This window comes from Salvelinus alpinus, chromosome 2 (assembly GCF_045679555.1).
Source record: "Salvelinus alpinus chromosome 2, SLU_Salpinus.1, whole genome shotgun sequence".
Taxonomy (NCBI): Eukaryota; Metazoa; Chordata; class Actinopteri; order Salmoniformes; family Salmonidae; genus Salvelinus; species Salvelinus alpinus.
This window is the reverse complement of record NC_092087.1, coordinates 93427512-93450973: the sequence shown is the minus strand read 5'-3', so window position 1 is coordinate 93450973 and position 23462 is coordinate 93427512. Positions and strand designations below refer to the sequence as shown.

At 40.0% G+C, this 23462-nt stretch overlaps 2 protein-coding genes across 2 annotated transcripts in view; both read left to right on the top strand.

The window, feature by feature from the left end:
* The window catches only part of LOC139541723 (GTPase IMAP family member 8-like), a 49019-nt gene extending 38042 nt beyond the window's left edge, over positions 1-10977 (top strand). The window contains exons 8-11 of the mRNA XM_071346688.1: positions 1281-2165; positions 6882-6992; positions 9525-9614; positions 9702-10977. Of these exons, the coding sequence (XP_071202789.1) occupies positions 1281-2165; positions 6882-6992; positions 9525-9614; positions 9702-10510 (1895 nt within the window). The 3' untranslated portion in view covers positions 10511-10977. The remainder of the gene's footprint in view (positions 1-1280; positions 2166-6881; positions 6993-9524; positions 9615-9701) is intronic.
* A 4853-nt stretch (positions 10978-15830) lies between these two features.
* On the top strand, positions 15831-22143 carry LOC139568273 (GTPase IMAP family member 7-like). Its single transcript, XM_071390023.1, has 3 exons — positions 15831-16178; positions 18479-18568; positions 18808-22143. Exons 2-3 carry the CDS (start codon positions 18487-18489, stop codon positions 19998-20000), a joined length of 1275 nt encoding a protein of 424 aa, XP_071246124.1. The 5' UTR covers positions 15831-16178; positions 18479-18486; the 3' UTR covers positions 20001-22143.
* Positions 22144-23462: the final 1319 nt, after the last annotated feature.

Sequence of the window (23462 nt, the reverse complement as noted above, 5' to 3'; positions counted from 1 at the left end):
CTGCCCCTGAACAAGGCAGTTAACCCGCTGTTCCTAGGCCGTCATTGAAAAAAATAATTTGTTCTTAACTGACTTGCCTAGTTGAATAAAGTTTACATTTTTTATCTTGCCTACACTTCTCTACTTTGAAATGGTTCTTCATATCACTAGACAGTGAATTTAAAATATTTTTCATGCTCACATCTGGAGGAGCTGTTCCGCCCTTTTCCAGAGTGGTTTTTATTACTTAACAATGGCATGACATTAAGTTCAAAGGTTGTATAATATATATCTCTATGTTTATATATTTATTTAACCCCCCCCCCCAAAAAAAATAATATATATACGTTGAGGACTATAACCTCTTCATTTTCAAAATGTCTCTGTAAGGCCTGGTTACCCATAAAACTTCAAAAGCTTGTTGAAGGCTTACATTACCCACATGTGTAAAAATTGCTATTCAACTAGCAACTTACTTCTATGCAACAAGAAGGTTTCACATAAAGGACTCCAACCTTTTAATTGAGGACTTGAACCCCTATAATAGAGATTTAACAAACCTGTAACAGAGCAAACAAATTACTCAACCTTATATATCACAGACACGTACCACTCATTGCATGCACTCATTTTAACCTGATTTGGTTATTTGAAATGCTATCGGTCTAGACTCATCCAGCAATAAATTAGCAGTCAATCAGGAGATGAAGAGTTGAATCTCATGGGTTGCGCTCAGCACTCTCTTTCTCTCTTTTCCCTGGATCAACACACAGTTTAGTTGTTCCTTGTTGTTGGTTACGACCAATTCATCCGGGTCACGGCACCAAGTGTTAGCAGTTGATGTTACTCTTCAATAACACAGACCCCAATGCAAATCAGGGGGAGACAAATAGGTTTATTCAAAGAGGACAAATCATAGATGTTATGCTGAGAGGTAGATGTTCATTCTCCCCTGTCCTCAGATATTCTCTCCTTTCAGTGATTCTTTCCACAGAACAAAGGAACGGGATGTAGTTTTATAACGCAAGCCTAGCGTGTGGTTGACCAATCATAATTCCTTGCAATAAAACTGGGCCAATGGCCTATTTCAGGCTCAATGTCAAGACAAATTCCTCCCATGTCTCTGACCCATTGATCAATAATTCGCTATTACAGAAAAACCACTATTTCCATTGATCGTTAGTTCTCTATCGACTTTTAGTCCTCTTGACTTTTAGTCCTCTTGACCTTTAGTCTACTGCCTTGTGCATTTATCTTAAAATATTATTGCAAAATCAATAATTTCTTGTCTGTTTCCACAGTTTCAGGGCAGCCCTCTAACCTGAGGATAGTTCTGGTGGGGAAGACTGGAGCAGGGAAGAGTGCAACAGGAAATACCATACTGGGGACAGACGTGTTTAAAGCGGAGCATTCTCCAGTGTCTGTGACTGCACAGAGTGAGAAACAGAGTGGAGTGGTGAATGGGAGGAAGATTGATATCATCGACACCCCGGGGCTCTATGACACAACAATGTCTAAAGAAGAGATGAAAAGTGAAATAGTCAGGTGTATAGAAATGTCAGTCCCAGGACCCCACGCCTTCCTGCTGGTGATCAGACTGGGGAGGTTCACAGAGGAGGAGAGGAACACTGTTAAGTGGATCCAGGAGAACTTTGGAGAAGAAGCCTCAATGTACACCATCTTGCTGTTCACACATGGAGATCAACTGAAGGGAAAATCAGTGGAGGAGTTTCTGGCTGAGAGCAAAGATCTACGGAAACTCATCAATATCTGTGGGGGCAGATATCACTCCCTAAATAATGACAAGAGAAAAGACAGTCAGGTCCCAGAGCTGCTGAAGAAGATAGAGGAGATGGTGGAGAAGAATGGAGGAAAACACTACACCAATGAGATGTACCAGGAGGCCCAGAGGAAGATCGAAGAGGAGGAGGAGAGGAAGAGAAAGGAAGAGGAGAAGAGAGAGAGAGAGAGGAGACAGGAAGAGGAAGAAAGAATAAGAAGAGAAGAAAAATTGAATGACTGCAAGTGGTCAGCACTTGCCAGTACGGCTGCATTGGGGTTGGGAGCCATGTACAGCTCTCCATTGTCTTTAGCAGCAGGGGCTGCATTAGCCGCTGTTAAAGGTTATCAGTGCATGGGCACCTATTTCACCTCAGGTAGTTCCAACTCAGAAGACCAGAAGGAATAAGATTTCCACATCCACCATCTCAGATTAAGATGAATTATTATGTTATATAATATAAAATTAAGATGAATTATTGTGTTATATAATATAAAATTAAGATGAATTATTGTGTTATATAATATAAAATTAAGATGAATTATTGTGTTATATAATATAAAATTAAGATGAATTATTGTGTTATATAATATAAAATTAAGATGAATTATTGTGTTATATAATATAAAATTAAGATGAATTATTGTGTTATATAATATAATTGTCATTTGATCTCTGAGAAATTAAGCTAATTTATTGTGGCCAAATTTGACATTTTAATTAACAGGATTCATATACTATTCAATAAATATAGTACCCAACATCTGATCTGGATCCAATTGTTCCCCAACAATGATTAAGAACATGGAATGGTCAAAAGCCTCAGATCAGATGTTGGGTTTTATTTCACACTAATGCCTTGTTATCTGGAGGGCGGCCATTTGCATCTCCCCAATGGTCCAAATGTGGAATCTGTAACCATGCCGATATCATATACATTGCCAGATACATACACATTACCAGATACATACACATTACCAGATACATACACATTACCAGATAAATACACATTACCAGATACATATACATTACCAGATACATACACATTACCAGATACATACACATTACCAGATACATACACATTACCAGGTACATACACATTACCAGATACATATACATTACCAGATACATACACATTACCAGATACATACACATTACCAGATACATACACATTACCAGGTACATACACATTACCAGATACATATACATTACCAGATACATACACATTACCAGGTACATACACATTACCAGATACATATACATTACCAGATACATACACATTACCAGATACATACACATTACCAGATACATACACATTACCAGGTACATACACATTACCAGATACATATACATTACCAGATACATACACATTACCAGATACATACACATTACCAGATACATACACATTACCAGATACATACACATTACCAGATACATACACATTACCAGATACATACACATTACCAGATACATACACATTACCAGGCAACTGTTTTTGTTTATATTTACAACTCAGGTCAGGTATGTTGGCCTATAGTGTCCCTTGGGAAACCCAACTACCGAACCATCCAATGATGGGATTTATAAATAAATGATTTGGGCTCCTGAAAGGACTGATCTCTATAACACATGTGCTATATATGCTAACTTCTGTAAAGTGGTAAAACATTTTAAACAACTCCTCCCCCTTGGGGTTGGCAGAGCGCCAAGTTGTTTAAGCATTGGGCCAGTAACTGGAAGCTTACTGGATCAAATCCCTGAGCATACAAGGTATACATCTGTTGTTCTGCTCGTGAACAAGGCAGTTAACCCACTGTTCCCCAGGTGCTGAAGATGTGGCTGTTGATTAAGGCAGCCCTCTGCACTTCTCTGATTCTGAAGGGTTAAATGTGGAAGACACATTTCATTTGTACAACTGACTAGTATCCCCCTTTCCCTTGTTGTCCCAGCAGGGTTTGACAGCCTCTGGTCCCATACTAGAATACATTTACATGTGTGGTACTTTAATAACCATTTATCTTCAGCTGGACAATTATTAGAAAGGATAAACTCTGAAAATGAATATCATTCTACTAGAGTCCCTTAGTCACATGACCTTGTAGAGAACGATGCACTAACAGACTCACAGACTGTATCTTCATTTCCCCATTTGATGTCTATGATGTACTAAGTGCTATGCTAAAGAGTGTAAATATATATATATATATATATCCAGAGCTGATTCACATAATCCCTTCTTACTCTGCACCACTGATCACAGAACCATTGACCTATATATTATAACTTGACAGTTGTTTCTGGTGATGTCCTTCAGATCTGTAAAGCAGGACATGTCCTCCCCCTATATAAAGGAGGAGATCCTTCTGACTTAGATAACTACCGTACAATTTGCTAATTATCTTGCCTTTCCAAAGTTCTAGAATCCCTGGCCAACTGTCAACTACGAACCTTTTAAACTTCTCACTCTATTCTTAATGTGAACCAATCAGGTGTTAGAATCCCACTCTATTCTTAATGTGAACCAATCAGGTGTTAGAATCCCACTCTATTCTTAATGTGAACCAATCAGGTGTTAGAATCCCACTCTATTCTTAATGTGAACCAATCAGGTGTTAGAATCCCACTCTATTCTTAATGTGAACCAATCAGGTGTTAGAATCCCACTCTATTCTTAATGTGAACCAAGCAGGTGTTAGAATCCCATCTATTCTTAATGTGAACCAATCAGGTGTCAGACCTGGACAGAGCAGGTTCAGCTGCTACACTTGTTTTAGATGTTCAACTACTTTGATCAGAAACATGATAAAGACTTGGACACTGTTGACCATCACACTCATTTAAAGGTTGACTGAAATAATCCTGAATCAGGCTTGTTGAAAGTGGTTTGAGAATGATCTGTCAGACAGGACTCAATGTGTGATTTCTGATGGTGTCATGTCCAGTTTCCTGCTACTGGAACCTGTTCTCTTTACTACTAATATAAATAATATTGGTTCATCTGTTATAACTTGTAATATTCATCTGTATGCAAAGTGGACTTCTGTTTTAGGACTAGATCTTGCCTCTCCCTAAATAGCAGGAAGCTATTTTTCCTGACAGTTCTTGACTATGGTGACACCATTTATCAGATTGCAGCAGCCACTACTCTTAAACCTTTGGCTGCAGTCTACTATAGTGCCCTTCACAGGTGACAGGTTTAATACTCACCACTGCATCCTGTATTAAAAGGTTGGCTGGTCCACATTAAAGTCCCGTAGATCTCTTCATTCCTCCCTTTTTGTTTACAAAGCTCTACTACAGCAGCTTCCAACGTACCTAACTGTGTTACTAATGTATGAAGGAATGAGCTACCAAAGCCGCTCGTAAGATTAATTAACTCTTGAGGTCCCTCTGGTCTCTACCAATTTAGGTAAATCCTCCTTTAGTTTTATTGCCCCCATTGTTGGAATAACCTACAACATTCCTTTCATCTTGTTTCTCTGGAGACTCAAAGCCCCAACAGCCAAACCCCCTGACCCGGATGACGCTGGGCCAATTGTGCACCGCCCTATGGGACTCCTGATCACGGCCAGTTGTGATACAGCCTGGTATCAAACCCGGGTCTGTAGTGATGCCTCTACCACTGCAGTAAAATACTTTAGACCGCTGCGCAACTTGGGAGGCGGATTTCAGTTGTTTCGATTGATTGCGGTGGTTTATTTGTTGAAATTGTGGCATTGAGGTTGTGGTGTTGAGGGAATGGTGTTGAGGGAATGGTGTTGAGGGAAGGGTGTTGAGGTTGTGGTGTTGTGGGAATGGTGTTGTGGGAATGGTGTTGAGGTTGTGGTGTTGAGGGAATGGTGTTGAGGTTGTGGTGTTGAGGGAATGGTGTTGAGGTTGTGGCGTTGAGGTTGTGGCGTTGATGTTGTGCCTTGTGCTTATTTATATTGTTGCTGTTCTATTTGCAATGTTAGTTTTTCTTCCTGTTTGGGAGAAAATGTTTGTATTCAGAGCACCATTGGGAATGAGACCCTGGTCTCATTTGGGCTACACTCAATAAATATGGGTGCTGGTGGTATGCCTGAAGGCATGGCTGGTGGTCCCCGGTGCTGGTGGTATGCCCGAAGGCATGACTGGTGGATTCCCCCGTGCTGGTGGTATGCCTGAAGGCATGGTTGGTGGATTCCCCGGTGCTGGTGGTATGCCTGTGGGTTCTGACTCTTATGTAGGTGTCATAACCAGCCATAAAATAACTACAGTGGTAGGTTCTGTGGGTTTTGACTCTTATGTAGGTGTCATAACCAGCCATAAAATAACTACAGTGGTCGGTTCTGTGGGTTGGACTCTTATGTAGGTGTCACAACCAGCCATAAAATAACTACAGTGGTAGGTTCTGTGGGTTTTGACTCTTGTGTAGGTGTCATAACCAACCATAAAATAACTACAGTGGTAGGTTCCGTGGGTTTTGTCTCTTATGTAGGTGTCATAACCAGCCATAAAAATAATGTAAGATATGTCACAACAGGTCTACATATATGTATCATGACAGTGTTGTGACCATCTTATGACAAGTTATGACACATTATGTCAGCTGTTATGACATATGATATAGTTATGACTGTGTCATAACATGTTATGATGCTGGGTGTCAAGTAAAGTGGAACCATTTTAAGTGTTTCTAAAATCTATGGGACAAATGAATGGTGGAAAAACGATTGGAACCATTTCCCTGTTTGACAGCTAGGCTTTATGGGTAATATGACTCATGCTGTGGTACTCTATGGAGTTGGAAAGAGCAGAAACAGATCTGGGACCATGTAGGCAACTATAAAGTTACAACTACAGTATAAAGTTACATTTCAAAATGCAGTTTTATGTGTTATTACATTTGTAACCTTTATTTGTGTCCCATGTGTCCAACACATTTCATCTTACCCAAAGATGTGGCCTATCTTCTGATTCTGGCAACTAGCCAAGGTTAAAATGAATAAGAACCTGTCCTGAGTAGAATAATATTTGCCTAGCAGCACTCTCTCATTGGCTAGAAGTGATTTGTTGCTGGGAAAATGAAACTTAACAGAATGTAAGGTGCAGCACATTGGGCGCTTTAGTTTTAGACCATTCCATTGGTCCTTAAGGTAAATCTCCACCCACCTGGGGCACCTGGCTATGCAAAACCAGCAGGCCCACTGCTTCAGATCTCTCAGTGACAACAGCAGACAACAATATACAGATCTGTGCAACCACACTAAAAGTGAGTATTCAACTTAACTACCTTACTAATTAAATGTTGTACAACAATCTACTCTACAGTATTTGAATAACTGTAGCACAATATTAAGTAGACATTTTATTGATACCAGGTCTGTTAACATTTATGCATAAATAATGATATGATTACATTACTTATCATCAAAATGTCAAAACAGTAAAATCATGTAGCTGTTAACAATCACATTCTGCTATATGTGTGTATTCATACACGTTTTAAAATTATAGAACAGTGAAAGGGGAAACATGGTTAGACTTTTACCTGAAACATTTACCTTGTTTAGTGTAGAGATAGTGCAGTATACTGTACCTTGTTTAGTGCAGAGATAGTGCAGTAAACTGTATCTTGTTTAGTGCAGAGATAGTGCAGTATACTGTACCTTGTTTAGTGCAGAGATAGTGCAGTATACTGTACCTTGTTTAGTGCAGAGATAGTGCAGTATACTGTACCTTGTTTAGTGCAGAGATAGTGCAGTATACTGTACCTTGTTTAGTACAGAGATAGTGCAGTATACTGGACCTTGTTTAGTGCAGATTGAGTGCAGTATACTGTACCTTGTTTAGTACAGAGATAGTGCAGTATACTGTACCTTGTTTAGTGCAGAGATAGTGCAGTATACTGTATCTTGTTCAAGGGGGTCGATCTTGGGTCAACACCCATCTTATTGTTGCTGTGAGGGACACACCTGCAGGTTTTTGTCGCTACTGACTAAGGTCGCATTCCACTGCTTAGACGTTGCATGCATCAACCAATGGTTGACTGACAGATTGCTGAAACACATGATGTGGTTAGCTGATATGTAAAATACCTATCCAGGCGTAGTAAGATCTGGCGTCAGCAACGTCTGAGCAGAGGAACAGAGGAACACATGCTTTGTGTTCAGACACCTCCTGATTTACACATTAAGTACTGGTTTCAGTTATACTGATTACACTTAATTATTGTTTGAACTCTTCCTGTCTGTCTACACAGTAGATGTAATGTAATGTAATTATTGTCTGAACTCTTCCTGTCTGTCTACACAGTAGATGTGATGTAATGTAATGTAATTATTGTCTGAACTCTTCCTGTCTGTCTACACAGTAGATGTAATGTAATGTAATGTAATTATTGTCTGATCTCTTCCTGTCTGTCTACACAGTAGATGTGATGTAATGTAATGTAATTATTGTCTGAACTCTTCCTGTCTGTCTACACAGTAGATGTGATGTAATGTAATGTAATTATTGTCTGAACTCTTCCTGTCTGTCTACACAGTAGATGTGATGTAATGTAATGTAATTATTGTCTGAACTCTTCCTGTCTGTCTACACAGTAGATGTGATGTAATGTAATGTAATTATTGTCTGAACTCTTCCTGTCTGTCTACACAGTAGATGTGATGTAATGTAATGTAATTATTGTCTGAACTCTTCCTGTCTGTCTACACAGTAGATGTGATGTAATGTAATGTAATTATTGTCTGAACTCTTCCTGTCTGTCTACACAGTAGATGTGATGTAATGTAATGTAATTATTGTCTGAACTCTTCCTGTCTGTCTACACAGTAGATGTGCTGTAATGTAATGTAATTATTGTCTGAACTCTTCCTGTCTGTCTACACAGTAGATGTGATGTAATGTAATGTAATTATTGTCTGAACTCTTCCTGTCTGTCTACACAGTAGATGTAATGTAATGTAATGTAATTATTGTCTGATCTCTTCCTGTCTGTCTACACAGTAGATGTGATGTAATGTAATGTAATTATTGTCTGAACTCTTCCTGTCTGTCTACACAGTAGATGTGATGTAATGTAATGTAATTATTGTCTGAACTCTTCCTGTCTGTCTACACAGTAGATGTGATGTAATGTAATGTAATTATTGTCTGAACTCTTCCTGTCTGTCTACACAGTAGATGTGCTGTAATGTAATGTAATTATTGTCTGAACTCTTCCTGTCTGTCTACACAGTAGATGTGATGTAATGTAATGTAATTATTGTCTGAACTCTTCCTGTCTGTCTACACAGTAGATGTGATGTAATGTAATGTAATTATTGTCTGAACTCTTCCTGTCTGTCTACACAGTAGATGTGATGTAATGTAATGTAATTATTGTCTGAACTCTTCCTGTCTGTCTACACAGTAGATGTGATGTTTGATGGTAATGGAACACGACCTCTAACTGGTCTATCTGGTCTTAACAGCAGCAGCCAGGCAACGGTAGAATAATAACCATGTTTAGAATGTCATTTGAAACGCCCTATATGAGTACATTATGTACATCCTATCTTAGGGAATGTACTGTGTTTCACAACAGTTGTATAGCATATCGTTACTCTTTTTATAGTTTATAGTTTTATAGTTTTTATTATTTAAAAGTCAAATAGCTGAAAAAATAAATAATTTAGTCTTTCCTCATCTGTGAATGTTAGAACTTGGCCAAACACTTTGGATGAGTCACTGAAGAAATGTGGACTTTGTATTTTGTAATGAGGTCATTGTCTGTTTCCATGTGTTTGATTGGCTGCAGTAGTAGAGATGGAACAAGGGACAGGAGGGACTCTGAAGATTATGTTCCTGTTGACACTCTGTCTGCAAGACTTCACTGGTCAATGCCAAGGTACACACACACACATACTGTGCATGAACACACATAGTGTCTTGATAAATGGCTACTGAAAACTATCAACCTTTTGTCTGTTTCCAGTTTCAGGGCATCCTTCTAACCTGAGAATAGTTCTGGTGGGGAAGACTGGATCAGGGAAGAGTACAACAGGAAACACAATCCTGGGTAAAAATGTGTTTAAAGTGGAGGCTTCTCAAGTGTCTGTGACTGCACAGAGTGAGAAACAGAGTGGAGTGGTGAATGGGAGGAAGATTGATGTCATCGACACCCCGGGGCTCTATGACACAAAACTGTCTAAAGAAGAGATGAAAAGTGAAATAGAAAAGGCCATCTACATGTCAGTTCCAGGACCCCATGTGTTCCTGCTGGTGATCAGACTGGGGAGGTTCACAGAGGAGGAGAGGAACACTGTGAAGTGGATCCAGGAGAACTTTGGAGAAGATGCCTCAATGTACACCATCATTCTGTTCACACATGGTGATCAACTGAAGGGAAAATCAGTCAAAGGGTTTCTTGCTCAGGGCAAAGCGCTACGGAGACTCATCAATATGTGTGGGGGCAGATATCACTCCCTAATCAATGACAACAGAAGAGACAACACTCAGGTTACAGAGCTGCTGGAGAAGATCGAGGAGATGGTGGAGGAGGACAATGGAGGACAACACTACACCAGTGCTGACTATGAAGCTTCTCAGAGAAAGATCAACGATATTACTTTTTACTGTAAACTGGCAGCGTACGGCGGTCTAGCCGCAGCAGGACTAGGGATGGTGTTTGCTTCACCAGTATTGGTGGCAGCAGGTGTAGGTGTAGGTGTCAGCCAAGGGTTTGAATGCACTAAGGAGATGCTAGGCTTTTTAAACACCAGGGGTACGTTCAGTTGGTCTTAACGTTTTGCTACGTATGGCAACGGTACTTACTGAATGATATAACAGTTCATTCAAAACCATTTGCAATGTTATAGATATGCTAGCCGTGTGGCAGGATGGCCCTAGCAGGGTGTGAACGTGGAAAATGTTAACAAAACACTCCTGCTGCACTGTACACAATCACCCTCTCATCACCTATAGTTATAATGTTCCTCAACTCAAATCACGACCGTTTTTGAAAGCAGCCCAGGTGTTGACCATGTTTATCTTAGTGCATGTATTTAGTGTGGATATATAGTATTGACGTGTCTTTACTATGGATTAAATGATATGACATGCTATTTTATCAAATCAATTCTCTGTAATTAATATTACCTGATTAAACTAATCATGTAAATGTAATTAACTAGGAAGTCAGGGCACCACAGAATAATGTTTATAGAGCTGTTGTCTTCCTAATAAACTCTTAAAGACCTGGTAATCTTTTACATCAATAGCAGTCAATTATTAATCGTCACCTTATTCAGTCTCATCTGAACGTCGTGAACTTATTGGTTATCTTCCCGAACCCTAGCTAACAAGTTGAATCTGCAATACAACATGTGGTTTGATTATTTATTTACTAAATATCTAAATAGTCACACAGAACGACATATACACAGGATGGATCATACATTGATTACTAATTATGTCATAAAAGAAAACGTCCCAAGCGGATGAATCCGATATGACGGCTAGTTACACAAAGGAAGGGGGTTGGGTTTGAGTGAAAGTGCGGGAAGACTGAGGAACAAAAGTATTGGGTCTCTATCAGACCTTTATGCTATCGTAAATACAGAATCTTATGCATTCTAAATAACCGCCCATTCGGAAAAGGAAAATGCAAGAAATATATTTTCTCTGAGCTGTGCTTCGATAGTTTGGTCGAAGATGGAAGGCTGGGTTGCCCAGCAGAGATCTCCCTTGTCCTTTGAAGAGTATTTCTGGGCGGATACGTTGTAGTCGTTCGTCTGGTGGTAGAACGGATACGAAGTAGTACCCTGTCGTTCCTTAGAGATTCTCCGTCCCTTCCCAGGCCACGCACGTCCACAGCTGTAGTACCCTGTCGTTCCTTAGAGATTCTCCGTCCCTTCCCAGGCCACGCACGTCCACAGCTGTAGTACCCTGTCGTTCCTTAGAGATTCTCCGTCCCTTCCCAGGCCACGCACGTCCACAGCTGTAGTACCCTGTCGTTCCTTAGAGATTCTCCGTCCCTTCCCAGGCCACGCACGTCCACAGCTGCTGCTGATAACTCGACGGCCAGGATGTATCACTTCTTTATTGAACATAAGTCCCCCCTTGTTGGGTTCGATCTTGCTATTAACCTGCACGTTGCAAACCAACATAAAAATGACCGTGGGTTGTCCTGGTTGTGGACCATCGTTGTGGTCCCCCTCTGGTGGTTGACCCGGGTAGGGTTTATGCGAATGAAGCAGGCCGCTCCAAGGCTGGGCAGCGGATGTCCGGATTGGGATCGTCGTTCCGGACCCATCGTCTGGTCGTCCAGACTGGAAGATCTGGGCAGTAACTTAGGCAGATGTTAAATAAAGGTGAAATAAAAAATACAATAATAAAAAAGTACACACCCCTGTGGGGCCCGTGTTGAGGATCAGCGTGCTAGACGTGTTGTTGCCTACCCTTAACACCTGGGGGTGGCCCTTCAGGAAGTCCAGGATCCAGTTGCAGAGGGAAGTATGTTGTCCCAGGGTCCTTAGCTTAGTGATGAGCTTTGTGGACACTATGGTGTTGAACGCTGAGCTGTAGTCAATGAACAGCATTCTCACATAGGTGTTCCATTTTTCCAGTTGGGAAAGGGCAGTGTGGAGTGCGATTGAGATTGCGTCATCTGTGGATCTGTTGGGGCGGTATGCGAATTGGAGTGGGTGTAGGGTTTCCTGGAGGATGCTGTTGATATGAGTCAGCTTTTCAAAGCACTTCATGGCTACCGAAGTGAGTGCTATGGGGCGTTAATCATTTAGGCAGGTTGCCTTCGCTTCCTTGGACACTGGGTGCATACACGTCTTATCTTTATATATATTAAATTATTGGTAACACTTTACTTGACACCCAGCGTCATAACATGTTATGAGACGGTTATAACCATTTTTTATTTTTATTGATCCTTTATTTAACTAGGCAAGTCAGTTAAGAACAAATTCTTATATACATTGAAGGCCTACACCGGCCAAACCCGGATGACGATAGGCCTATTGTGTGCCGCCGTATGGGACTCCCAATCACGGCCGGTTGTGTTCCAGCCTGGAATCGAACCAGGGTGTCTGTAGTCTGCACCTGACAATAATGGGCTACTCTCCCTTTTTATTTACCTGTCACTCTCCTGTCATGTCTCTGATATGAGCTGAGACGGCAAGGAAGGAATCCATAGGACTCAATATGATCGATATGACAACAGCCAGTGAAAGTGCAGGTCACCAAATTCAAAACAACAGAAATCTCATAATTAAAATTTCTCAAACGTACAAGTTTCTTAAACCGTTTTAAAGTTAATCTTGTTGTTAATCCCACCACAGTGTCCGATTTCAAATAGGCTTTACAGCAAAATCACCACAAACAATTATGTTAGGTCAGAGCCAAGCCGCAGAAAAACAGCCATTTTTCCAGCCAAAAAGAGGAGTCACAAAAAGCACATGATGTGCTTGAATCACAATGAATCACTAACCGTTGATGATCTTCATCAGATGACACTCATAGGACTTCATGTTACACAATACATGTATGTTTTGTTTGATAAAGTTCATATTTATATCAAAACATCTGAGTTTACATTGGCACATTATGTTCAGTAGTTCCAAAAACATCCGGTGATTTGGCAGAGAGCCACATCAATTTACAGAAATACTCATCATAAATGTTGATGAAAATACAAGTGTTATACATGGAACTTTAGATCCACTTCTCCTTAATGCAACCGCTGTGTCAGATTTCAAAAAAGCTTTACGGAAAAAGCAAACCATGCAATAATCTGAGAACGGCACTCAGAAAACAAATACATATATCCGCCATGTTGGAGTCAACAGAAATCAGAAATAACAATATAAATATTCACTTACCTTTGATGATCTTCATCAGAATGCACTCCCAGGAATCCCAGTTCCACCATAAATGTTTGATTTGTTCGATAAAGTTAATAATTTATGTCCAAATAGCTTATTTTGTTATAGAATCAATCTTTAGGATGTTTTTATCATAAATCTTCAATAACGTTCCAACCGGAGAATTCCTATGTCTGAAGAAAAGCAAAGGAACGCAGCTCCCTCATGTGAAATGCCTATGACCAGCGCGTGGCTCTCTGCCAGACCTCTGACTCATTACCCTCTCATTCGGCCTCACTTCACAGTAGAAGCCTCAAACAAGTTTCTAAAGACTGTTGACATCTAGTGGAAGCCTTACGAAGTGCAACATAACCAATATCCCACTGTATCTTTAATAGGGGCTGAGTTGAAAACCTACAAGCCTCAGATTTCCCGCTTCCTGTTTTGTCTCAGGTTTTTGCCTGCCATATGAGTTCTGTTATAATCACAGACATCATTCAAACAGTTTTAGAAACTTCAGAGTGTTTTCTATCCAATACTACTAATAATATGCATATATTAACAACTGGGACTGAGGAGCAGGCAGTTTACTCTGGGCACCTTATTCATCCAAGCTACTCAATACTGCCCCCAGCCATAAGAAGTTAAGAGCTGCATAACCAAGACCAAATTTGTGGGCTAGAAGAACCATCCTCACATTTATATTAAATGCCCTATCTCCCCTGGAGCACTCCTGTAACCTGGAGGAAAGTGTGAACACTCCTCCTAAATGCATCACGATCACCTTCAGTGTGCACATTCTATCCTAACAGAATCCCTGGTTGGTGGGGTCTATGGTGATTTTCAGTCCAGTGTGTAGACACTTAGGGCAAATCAAATCACGTACAAGTTGGTTTATTTGTGACGTGGAATAAAAGCAACTGTTGGCTGGCTGATGTCTGGTTGATCGTTGCTATCTGTCATCTTCATCTCAACTAATTTGTGACGCGCTGCTGCCTGCTACCTCCTTTTCCTCCTCTACCTGTACTACCACTGTCTCGATCGGCTGATCAGGCAAATGTTTTCTTTCATTCACTGCTTTTCTCGTATTGGCTTACTGAGATCGCCTATTTTTATTCACATACTGTCGGTATATTCTTGTAGATTTTCTCTTTTTGTCTCTCTTTACGTGGATTCCTTGCGGGAGATATTTTCAAACAAGAAAGTGCTGCACGGGACGCGAGGCATTTTAACCAATCAGATTGCCGGAAAGGGCGTTTAAATACCAGTAACCAATCGGATATCTGGAAATTACTCATCTTTCAGCGTGAAGTACTACGTCTACAAAGGATATATCCATTTATGGACCAAAATGCGCCTGAAAACTAGCTTTAAAAAATAATGGTTGATATGCTACATGTAACGGACGTCGTCGGGAGAAGGAGAAGAGGACCAAGGTGCAGCGTGGTAAGTGTTCATATTTTTTTTATAAAATACGAAACACTTGACAAAACAAAAAAAACGACAAACGAACAGTCCTGAAAGGTGAAACAAACACTAAACAGGAAACAACCACCCACAAACACAGGTGGGAACAGGCTATCTAAGTATGATTCTCAATCAGAGACAACACAGACAGCTGCCTCTGATTGAGAACCACACACGGCCAAACACAAAGAAATAGACAACATAGAACACCAGACATAGAATACCCACCCAAACTCACCAACCAAAATAGAGACATAAAAAGGATCTCTACGGTCAGGGCGTGACACTACATGAAACATGCTAACAAAAACTAAATGTATGCTAGGTGTAGTTGACGCAGTTGGGATACAAATATACAAATCAAGTATTTATATACATTTTTGTCGATTTATTTGTACATTTTATGGAAGTTATAGTTGCAAAATATCCCCAAATCTGAAAATTGACAGATGGAAGCAAAATCTACATTTTTGCCTGTGGTGCCTGGCCTTAATATGTCATAACAGCTGACATAACTTGTCATAACCTGTCATAATATGGTCATAAGACTGTCATGATACATATATTTAGACCTGTTGTGACATATATTGCATTATTTTATGGCTGGTTATGACACCTACATATGTGAAAAATGAAAGGTGGAAAAATGAATGGAACCATTTCCCTCTTTGACAGCTAGGTTTTATGGGTAATATGACTCATGCTGTGGTACTCTATGTATAAAGTTACAACTACAGTTACATTTCAAAATGCAGTTTTATTTGTTATTTTATTTTATCTATCTATCTTATGATTCTGACAAGTAGCCAAGGTTGAACGTCGATACCCAATCAAAATGCAGATTTTGCCTGTCCTGAGTAGAATAATGTTTGCCTAGCAACATTCTCTCATTGGCTAGAATTGAGTATGTGCTGGCAAAATGAAACTTAACAGAATGTAAGCTGCAGCACAATGGTATTGTAAGGTGCAGCACTTTAGTTTTGCATGAGTTTTAGACCATTCCATTGGTCCTGAAGGTAAATCTCCACCCACCTGAGGCACCTGGCTCTGCAAAACCAGCAGGGCCACTGCTTCAGCTCTCTGTGACAACAGCAGACAACAATATACAGATCCGTGCAACCACACTAAAAGTGAGTTTTCAACTTAACTACCTTACTAATTAAATGTTGTACAACAATCTACTCTACAGTATTTGAATAACTGTTGCACAATATTAGGTAGACGTTATATTGATACCAGGTCTGTTAATATTTCTGCGTAAATAATCATGTGATTACAGTATGTTTGAATTGATACACGTTTTAATATTGTAGAACAGTGAAAGGAGAAACATGGTTAGACTTTTACCTGAAACATTTACCTTGTTTCGTGCAGAGATAGTGCAGTATACTGTACCTTGATTAGTGCAGAGATAGTGCAGTATACTGTATCTTGTTTAGTGCAGAGATAGTGCAGTATACTGTACCTTGATTAGTGCAGAGATAGTGCAGTATACTGTATCTTGTTTAGTGCAGAGATAGTGCAGTATACTGTACCTTGTTTAGTACAGAGATAGTGCAGTATACTGTACCTTGGTTAGTTCAGAGATAGTGCAGTATACTGTACCTTGTTTAGTACAGAGATAGTGCAGTATACTGTACCTTGATTAGTGCAGAGATAGTGCAGTATACTGTATCTTGTTTAGTGTAGAGATAGTGCAGTATACTGTACCTTGTTTAGTGCAGAGATAGTGCAGTATACTGTACCTTGTTTAGTGCAGAGATAGTGCAGTATACTGTACCTTGTTTAGTGCAGAGATAGTGCAGTATACTGGACCTTGTTTAGTGCAGAGATAGTGCAGCATACTGTACCTTGTTTAGTGCAGAGATAGTGCAGTATACTGTACCTTGTTTAGTGCAGAGATAGTGCAGTATACTGGACCTTGTTTAGTGCAGAGATAGTGCAGCATACTGTACCTTGTTTAGTGCAGAGATAGTGCAGTATACTGTACCTTGATTAGTGCAGAGATAGTGCAGTATACTGTACCTTGTTTAGTACAGAGATAGTGCAGTATACTGTACCTTGATTAGTGCAGAGATAGTGCAGTATACTGTATCTTGTTTAGTGTAGAGATAGTGCAGTATACTGTACCTTGTTTAGTGCAGAGATAGTGCAGTATACTGTACCTTGTTTAGTGCAGAGATAGTGCAGTATACTGGACCTTGTTTAGTGCAGAGATAGTGCAGCATACTGTACCTTGTTTAGTGCAGAGATAGTGCAGTATACTGTACCTTGTTTAGTGTAGAGATAGTGCAGTATACTGTATCTTGTTTAGTGCAGAGATAGTGCAGTATACTGTACCTTGTTTAGTGTAGAGATAGTGCAGTATACTGTACCTTGTTTAGTGCAGAGATAGTGCAGTATACTGTATCTTGTTTAGTGTAGAGATAGTGCAGTATACTGTACCTTGGGTCAACACCCATCATATTGCAAAAACACATGATAGGATTAGCTGATATGTAAAATACCTATTCAGGCGTTGTAAGATCTGGCGTGTGGTTGTTCATTTCTTTACTATCAAATGTGGAGAGACAAACTTATCACACAAGTCAGAGTTATACTTAAACTAAATATTTAATCACTTATTAATAAGGGAGCAGGTCAATACAACGCACACATATAAAGTGAATCGATTTAGTGCTCTATGATAATGATGGCTGGTCGACGATTCACGCACAGATGATCTATAGAATGGGTCACAAGGTTAAGATTTGTATGAAGGACACCTAGAATTCATAGCAGACAGTATCTGCTGTGTCAACAGTTTTCATTGTGTAGAGACCAGTGTCTGGCTCTCCAACTCCATACTGGAGCCATGTCTCCCTGGTACCGTATAGAACAGAAACATTAACTCATGCTCATGAATGCTCATTAGGTTTTATCACCCAAAAGACATTGTAAATCTCCTGTCGGTGTGATCTCCCAGAGACCATCCTCAGTAGAACACACAATAGCTATAAGAATCCTCTATTCTGTTGAATAAAACAACCATTTGATGTAATAAAAGTATTATAACATAATCTTGCAATTTTCCACCATAGTCGTCAGCAACGCCAGCCAGGCAACGGTAGAATAATAGCCATGTTTAGAATGTCATTTGATACGCATGAGTACGTTATGTTCACCTGATGTAGGCTACTTTGTTAAGGAATGTACTTTGTTTATCCACAGTTATTCCACATATCATCACTCTTTTATAGTTTATAGTTTAATAGTTTTTATTGTTTGAAAGTCAAGTAGCTGAGATAAACGTAGGAACTTTGCCGAACACTCTGCATGAGTCAAGAACACACACACACACATACACACACACTCTGCATGAGTCAAGAAATGTGGACTTGTATTTTGTAATGAGGTCATTGTCTGTTTCCATGTTTTTGATTGGCTGCAGTAGAAGTAATGGCACGAGGAAGAGGAAGGACTCTGAAGATTCTGTTCCTGTTGACACTCTGTCTGCAAGACTTCACTGGTCAATGCCAAGGTACACACACACACACACACACACACACACACACACACACACACACACACACACACACACACACACACACACACACACACACACACACACACACACACACACACACACACACACACACACACACACACACACACACACACACACACACACACACACACACATATATATGCATGGTAATAGAGTAGCTTTATATCAATACACCTACTATCAAATCAATCATTTCTTGTTTATTTCCACAGTCTCAGGGCAGCCCTCTAACCTGAGGATAGTTCTGGTGGGGAAGACTGGATCAGGGAAGAGTGCAACAGGAAACACCATCCTGGGGAGGGAGGGGTTTAAAGTGGAGGCTTCTCCAGTGTCTGTGACTGCACAGAGTGAGAAACAGAGTGGAGTGGTGAACGGGAGGAAGATTGATATCATCGACACCCCGGGGCTCTATGACACAACAATGTCTAAAGAAGAGATGAAAAGTGAAATAGTCAGGTGTATAGAAATGTCAGTCCCAGGACCCCACGCCTTCCTGCTGGTGATCAGACTGGGGAGGTTCACAGAGGAGGAGCAGAAGACTGTGAAGTGGATCCAGGACAACTTTGGAGAAGAAGCCTCAATGTACACCATCTTGCTGTTCACACATGGAGATCAACTGAAGGGAAAATCAGTGGAGGAGTTTCTGGCTGAGAGCAAAGAGTTACGGAAACTCATCAATATCTGTGGGGGCAGATATCACTCCCTAAACAATGACAAGAGAAAACACAACACTCAGGTCACAGAGCTGCTGAAAACAATAGAGGAGATGGTGGAGAAGAATGGAGGAAAACACTACACCAATGAGATGTACCAGAAGGTCCAGAGGAAGATCGAAGAGGAGGAGGAGAGGAAGAGAGAGGAGGAGAGGAAGAAAAAAGAGGGAGAAATGAAGAAACAAGAGGAGGCAATCAGGAAACGGGAAGAGGAGATGAGGAGAGAGGAGGAAATGAAAAGAGAGGAGGAGTTGAGGAAGATAGAAGAGGAGAGAGAGGAGGAATTGAGGAAGATAGAAGAGGAGAGACAGGAGGAGAGAAGGAAGATGGAAGAGGAGAGACTGGAGGAGAGAATGGAGACGGAAGAGGAGATGAGGAAGATGGAAGAGGAGAGAGAGGAGGAATTTAGGAAGATAGAAGAGGAGAGACAGGAGGAGAGGAGGAAGATGGAAGAGAAGGCGAGAGAGAGAGAGGGGAGACAGGAGGAGGAAGAAAGAAGAAGAAGAGAAGAAAAATTGAATGACTGCAAGTGGTCAGCGTTTTTCAGTATGGCTGCATTGGGGTTGGGAGCCATGTACAGCTCTCCATGGTCTTTAGCAGCAGGGGCTACATTAGTCGCTGTTAAAGGTTATGAATGCATGAGCACCTATTTCACCTCAGGTAGTTTCAACTCAGAAGACCAGAAGAAATAAGATTTCCACATCCACTATCTCAGATTGTTTTGAAATTAAGATTAATTATTGTGTTATATAACATAAATATAATTTGATCTCTGAGAAATTAAGCAAATTTATTGCACCCAAATGTAACATTTTAATTGATAGGATTCATATACTATTCAATAAATATAGTACCAAACATCTGATCTGGATCAATTTTTCCCCAACAATGAGTAAGAACATGGAATGGTCAAAAGCCTCAGATCAGATGTTGGGTTTTATTTCACACTAATGCCTTGTTATCTGGAGGGCGGCCATTTGCATCTACCCAATGGTCCTAATGTTGAATCCGTAACCATGCCGATATCGTGGACAGTAATGGTTTGAGAACATTCCAAGATTTGTAAGATACATATACATTACCAGATACATATACATTACCAGATACATACACATTACCAGATACATATACATTACTAGATACATACACATTACCAGACACATACACATTATCAGACACATACACATTACCAGATACATACACATTACCAGATACATACACATTACCAGATACATACACAATACCAGATACATACACATTACCAGATACATATACATTACCAGATACATACACAATACCAGATACATACACATTACCAGATACATATACATTACCAGATACATACACATTACCAGATACATACACATTACCAGATACATACACATTACCAGATACATACACATTACCAGATACATACACATTACCAGATACATACACATTACCAGATATATACACATTATCAGATACATACACATTACCAGATACATACACATTACCAGATACATACACATTACCAGATACATACACATTACCAGATACATACACATTACCAGGCAACTCTTTTTGTTTATATTTACAATTTAGGTCAGCTATGTTAGCCTATAGTGTCCCTTGGGAAACCCAACTACCAAACTATTCAATGATGGGATTGATAAATAAATGATCTGGGCTCCTGAAAGGACTGATCTCTATAACATACATGCTATATATGCTAACTTCTGTAAAGTGGTAAAACATTTGAAACATCTCCACCCCCTTGTTGTCCCAGCAGGGTTTCACAGCCTCTGGTCCCATACTAGAATACATTTACATGTGTGGTACTTTAATAACCATTTATCTTCAGCTGGACAATTATTAGAAAGGATAAACTCTGAAAATGCATATCATTCTACTAGAGTCCCCTAGTCACATAGCCTTGTAGAGAACGATGCACTAACAGACTCACAGACTGTATCTTCATTTCCCCATTTGATGTCTATGATGTACTAAGTGCTATGATAAAGAGTGTAAATATATATATATATATCCATAGCTGATTCACATAATCCTTCTTACTCTCTGCACCAGTTATCACAGAACCATTGACCTATATATTACAACTTGACAGTTGTTTCTGGTGTTGTCCCTAATATCTGTAAAGCAGGACATGTCCTCCCACTACATAAAGGAGGAGATCCTTCTGACTTAGATAACTACCGTACAATTTGCCAATTATCTTGCCTTTCCAAAGTTCTAGAATCCCATCTATTCTTAATGTGAACCAATCAGGTTTTAGAATCCCATCTATTCTTAATGTGAACCAATCAGGTGTCAGACCTGGACAGAGCAGGTTCAGCTGCTACTCTTGTTTTAGATGTGTTCAATTGCTTTGATCAGAAACATGATAAAGACTTGGACACTGTTGACCATCACACTCATTTAAAGGTTGACTGAAATAGGCCTGGATCAGGCTTGTTGAAAGTGGTTTGAGAATGATCTGTCAGACAGGACTCAATGTGTGATTTCTGATGGTGTCAAGTCCAGTTTCCTGTACTGGGACCTGTTCTCTTTACTATTAATATAAATAATATTGGTTCATCTGTTAAAACTTGTAATATTCATCTGTATGCGAAGTGGGCTTCTGTTTTATGACTAGATCTTGCCTCTCCCTAAATAGCAGGAAGCAGATTGTACAGTCAACTTTCCTGACAGTTCTTGACTATGGTGACACCATTTACCAGATTGCAGCAGCCACTACTCTTAAAACTTTGGCTGCAGTCTACCAGAGTGCCCTTCACAGGTGACAGGTTTAATACTCACCACTGCATCCTGTATTAAAAGGTTGGCTGGCCCACACTAAAGTCCCGTAGATCACTTCATTACTCCCTTTTTGTTTACAAAGCTCTACTACAGCAGCTTCCAGCGTACCTAACTTTGTTACTATTGCATGAAAGAATGAGCTACCAAAGCCGCTCGTCAGATTAATTAACTCTTGAGGTTCCTCTGGTCTCTACTAGAGGTCGACCGATTATGATTTTTCAACGCCGTTACCGATTATTGGAGGACCAAAAAAGCCGATACCGATCAATCGGCCAATTTTTTTATTTTTTTATTTGTAATAATGACAATTACAACAATACTGAATGAACACTTATTTTAACTTAATATAATACATCAATAAAAATCAATTTAGCCTCAAATAAATAATGAAACATGTTCAATTTGGTTTAAATAATGCAAAAACAAAGTGTTGGAGAAGTAAAAGTGCACTATGTGCTATGTAAAAAAGCTAACATTTAAGTTGAGAACATATGAGAACATATGAAAGTTGGTGGTTCCTTTGAACATGAGACTTCAATATTCCAAGGTAAGAGGTTTTAGGTTGTAGTTAATATAGTATTTCATGTACCTTTGACTATTGAATGTTCTTCTGGGCACTATAGTATTGCCAGTGTAACAGTCTAACTTCCGTCCCTCTCCTCGCCCCTACCTGGGCTTGAACCAGGAACACATCGAAAACAGCCACACTCGAAGCAGCGTTACCCATCGCTCCACAAAAGCGCGGCCCTTGCAGAGCAAGGGGAATAACTACTCCAAGTCTCAGAGCGAGTGACGTTTGAAAAGCTATTAGCGCACACCCAGCTAACTAGCTAGCCATTTAACATCGGTTACACCAGCCATTAGGCTGATAGGCTTGAAGTCATAAACAGTGCTGTGCTTGCGAAGAGCTGCTGGCAAAACGCATGAAAGTGCTGTTTGAATAAGTGCTTACGAGACTGCTGCTGCCTACCACCGCTCAGTCAGACTGCTCTATCAAATCATAGACTTAATTATAACATAATAACACACAGAAATACAAGCCTTTGGTCATTAATATGGTCGAATCCGGAAACTATCATTTCGAAAACAGAACATTTACTATTTCAAGGAAATACGGAACCGTTCGGTATTTTATCTAACGGGTGGCATCCCTAAGTCTAAATATTCTTGTTACATTGCACAACCTTCAATGTTATGTCATAATTACGTAAAATTCTGGCAAATTAGTTCGCAATGAGCCAGGCTGCCCAAACTGTTGCATATACCCTGACTCTGCGTACAATGAACGCAAGATAAATGAGACAATTTCACCTGGTTAATATTGCCTGCTAACTCCTCCCACATTCCACTGAAAA

Excerpts from the sequence above, each read along its gene's own strand:
- LOC139568273 (XM_071390023.1), top strand. The coding sequence starts at position 18,487 with ATGGCACGAGGAAGAGGAAGGACTCTGAAGATTCTGTTCCTGTTGACA. Across the intron at positions 18,569-18,807 it reads CTTCACTGGTCAATGCCAAG|TCTCAGGGCAGCCCTCTAAC; the intron begins GTACACACACAC and ends TTATTTCCACAG.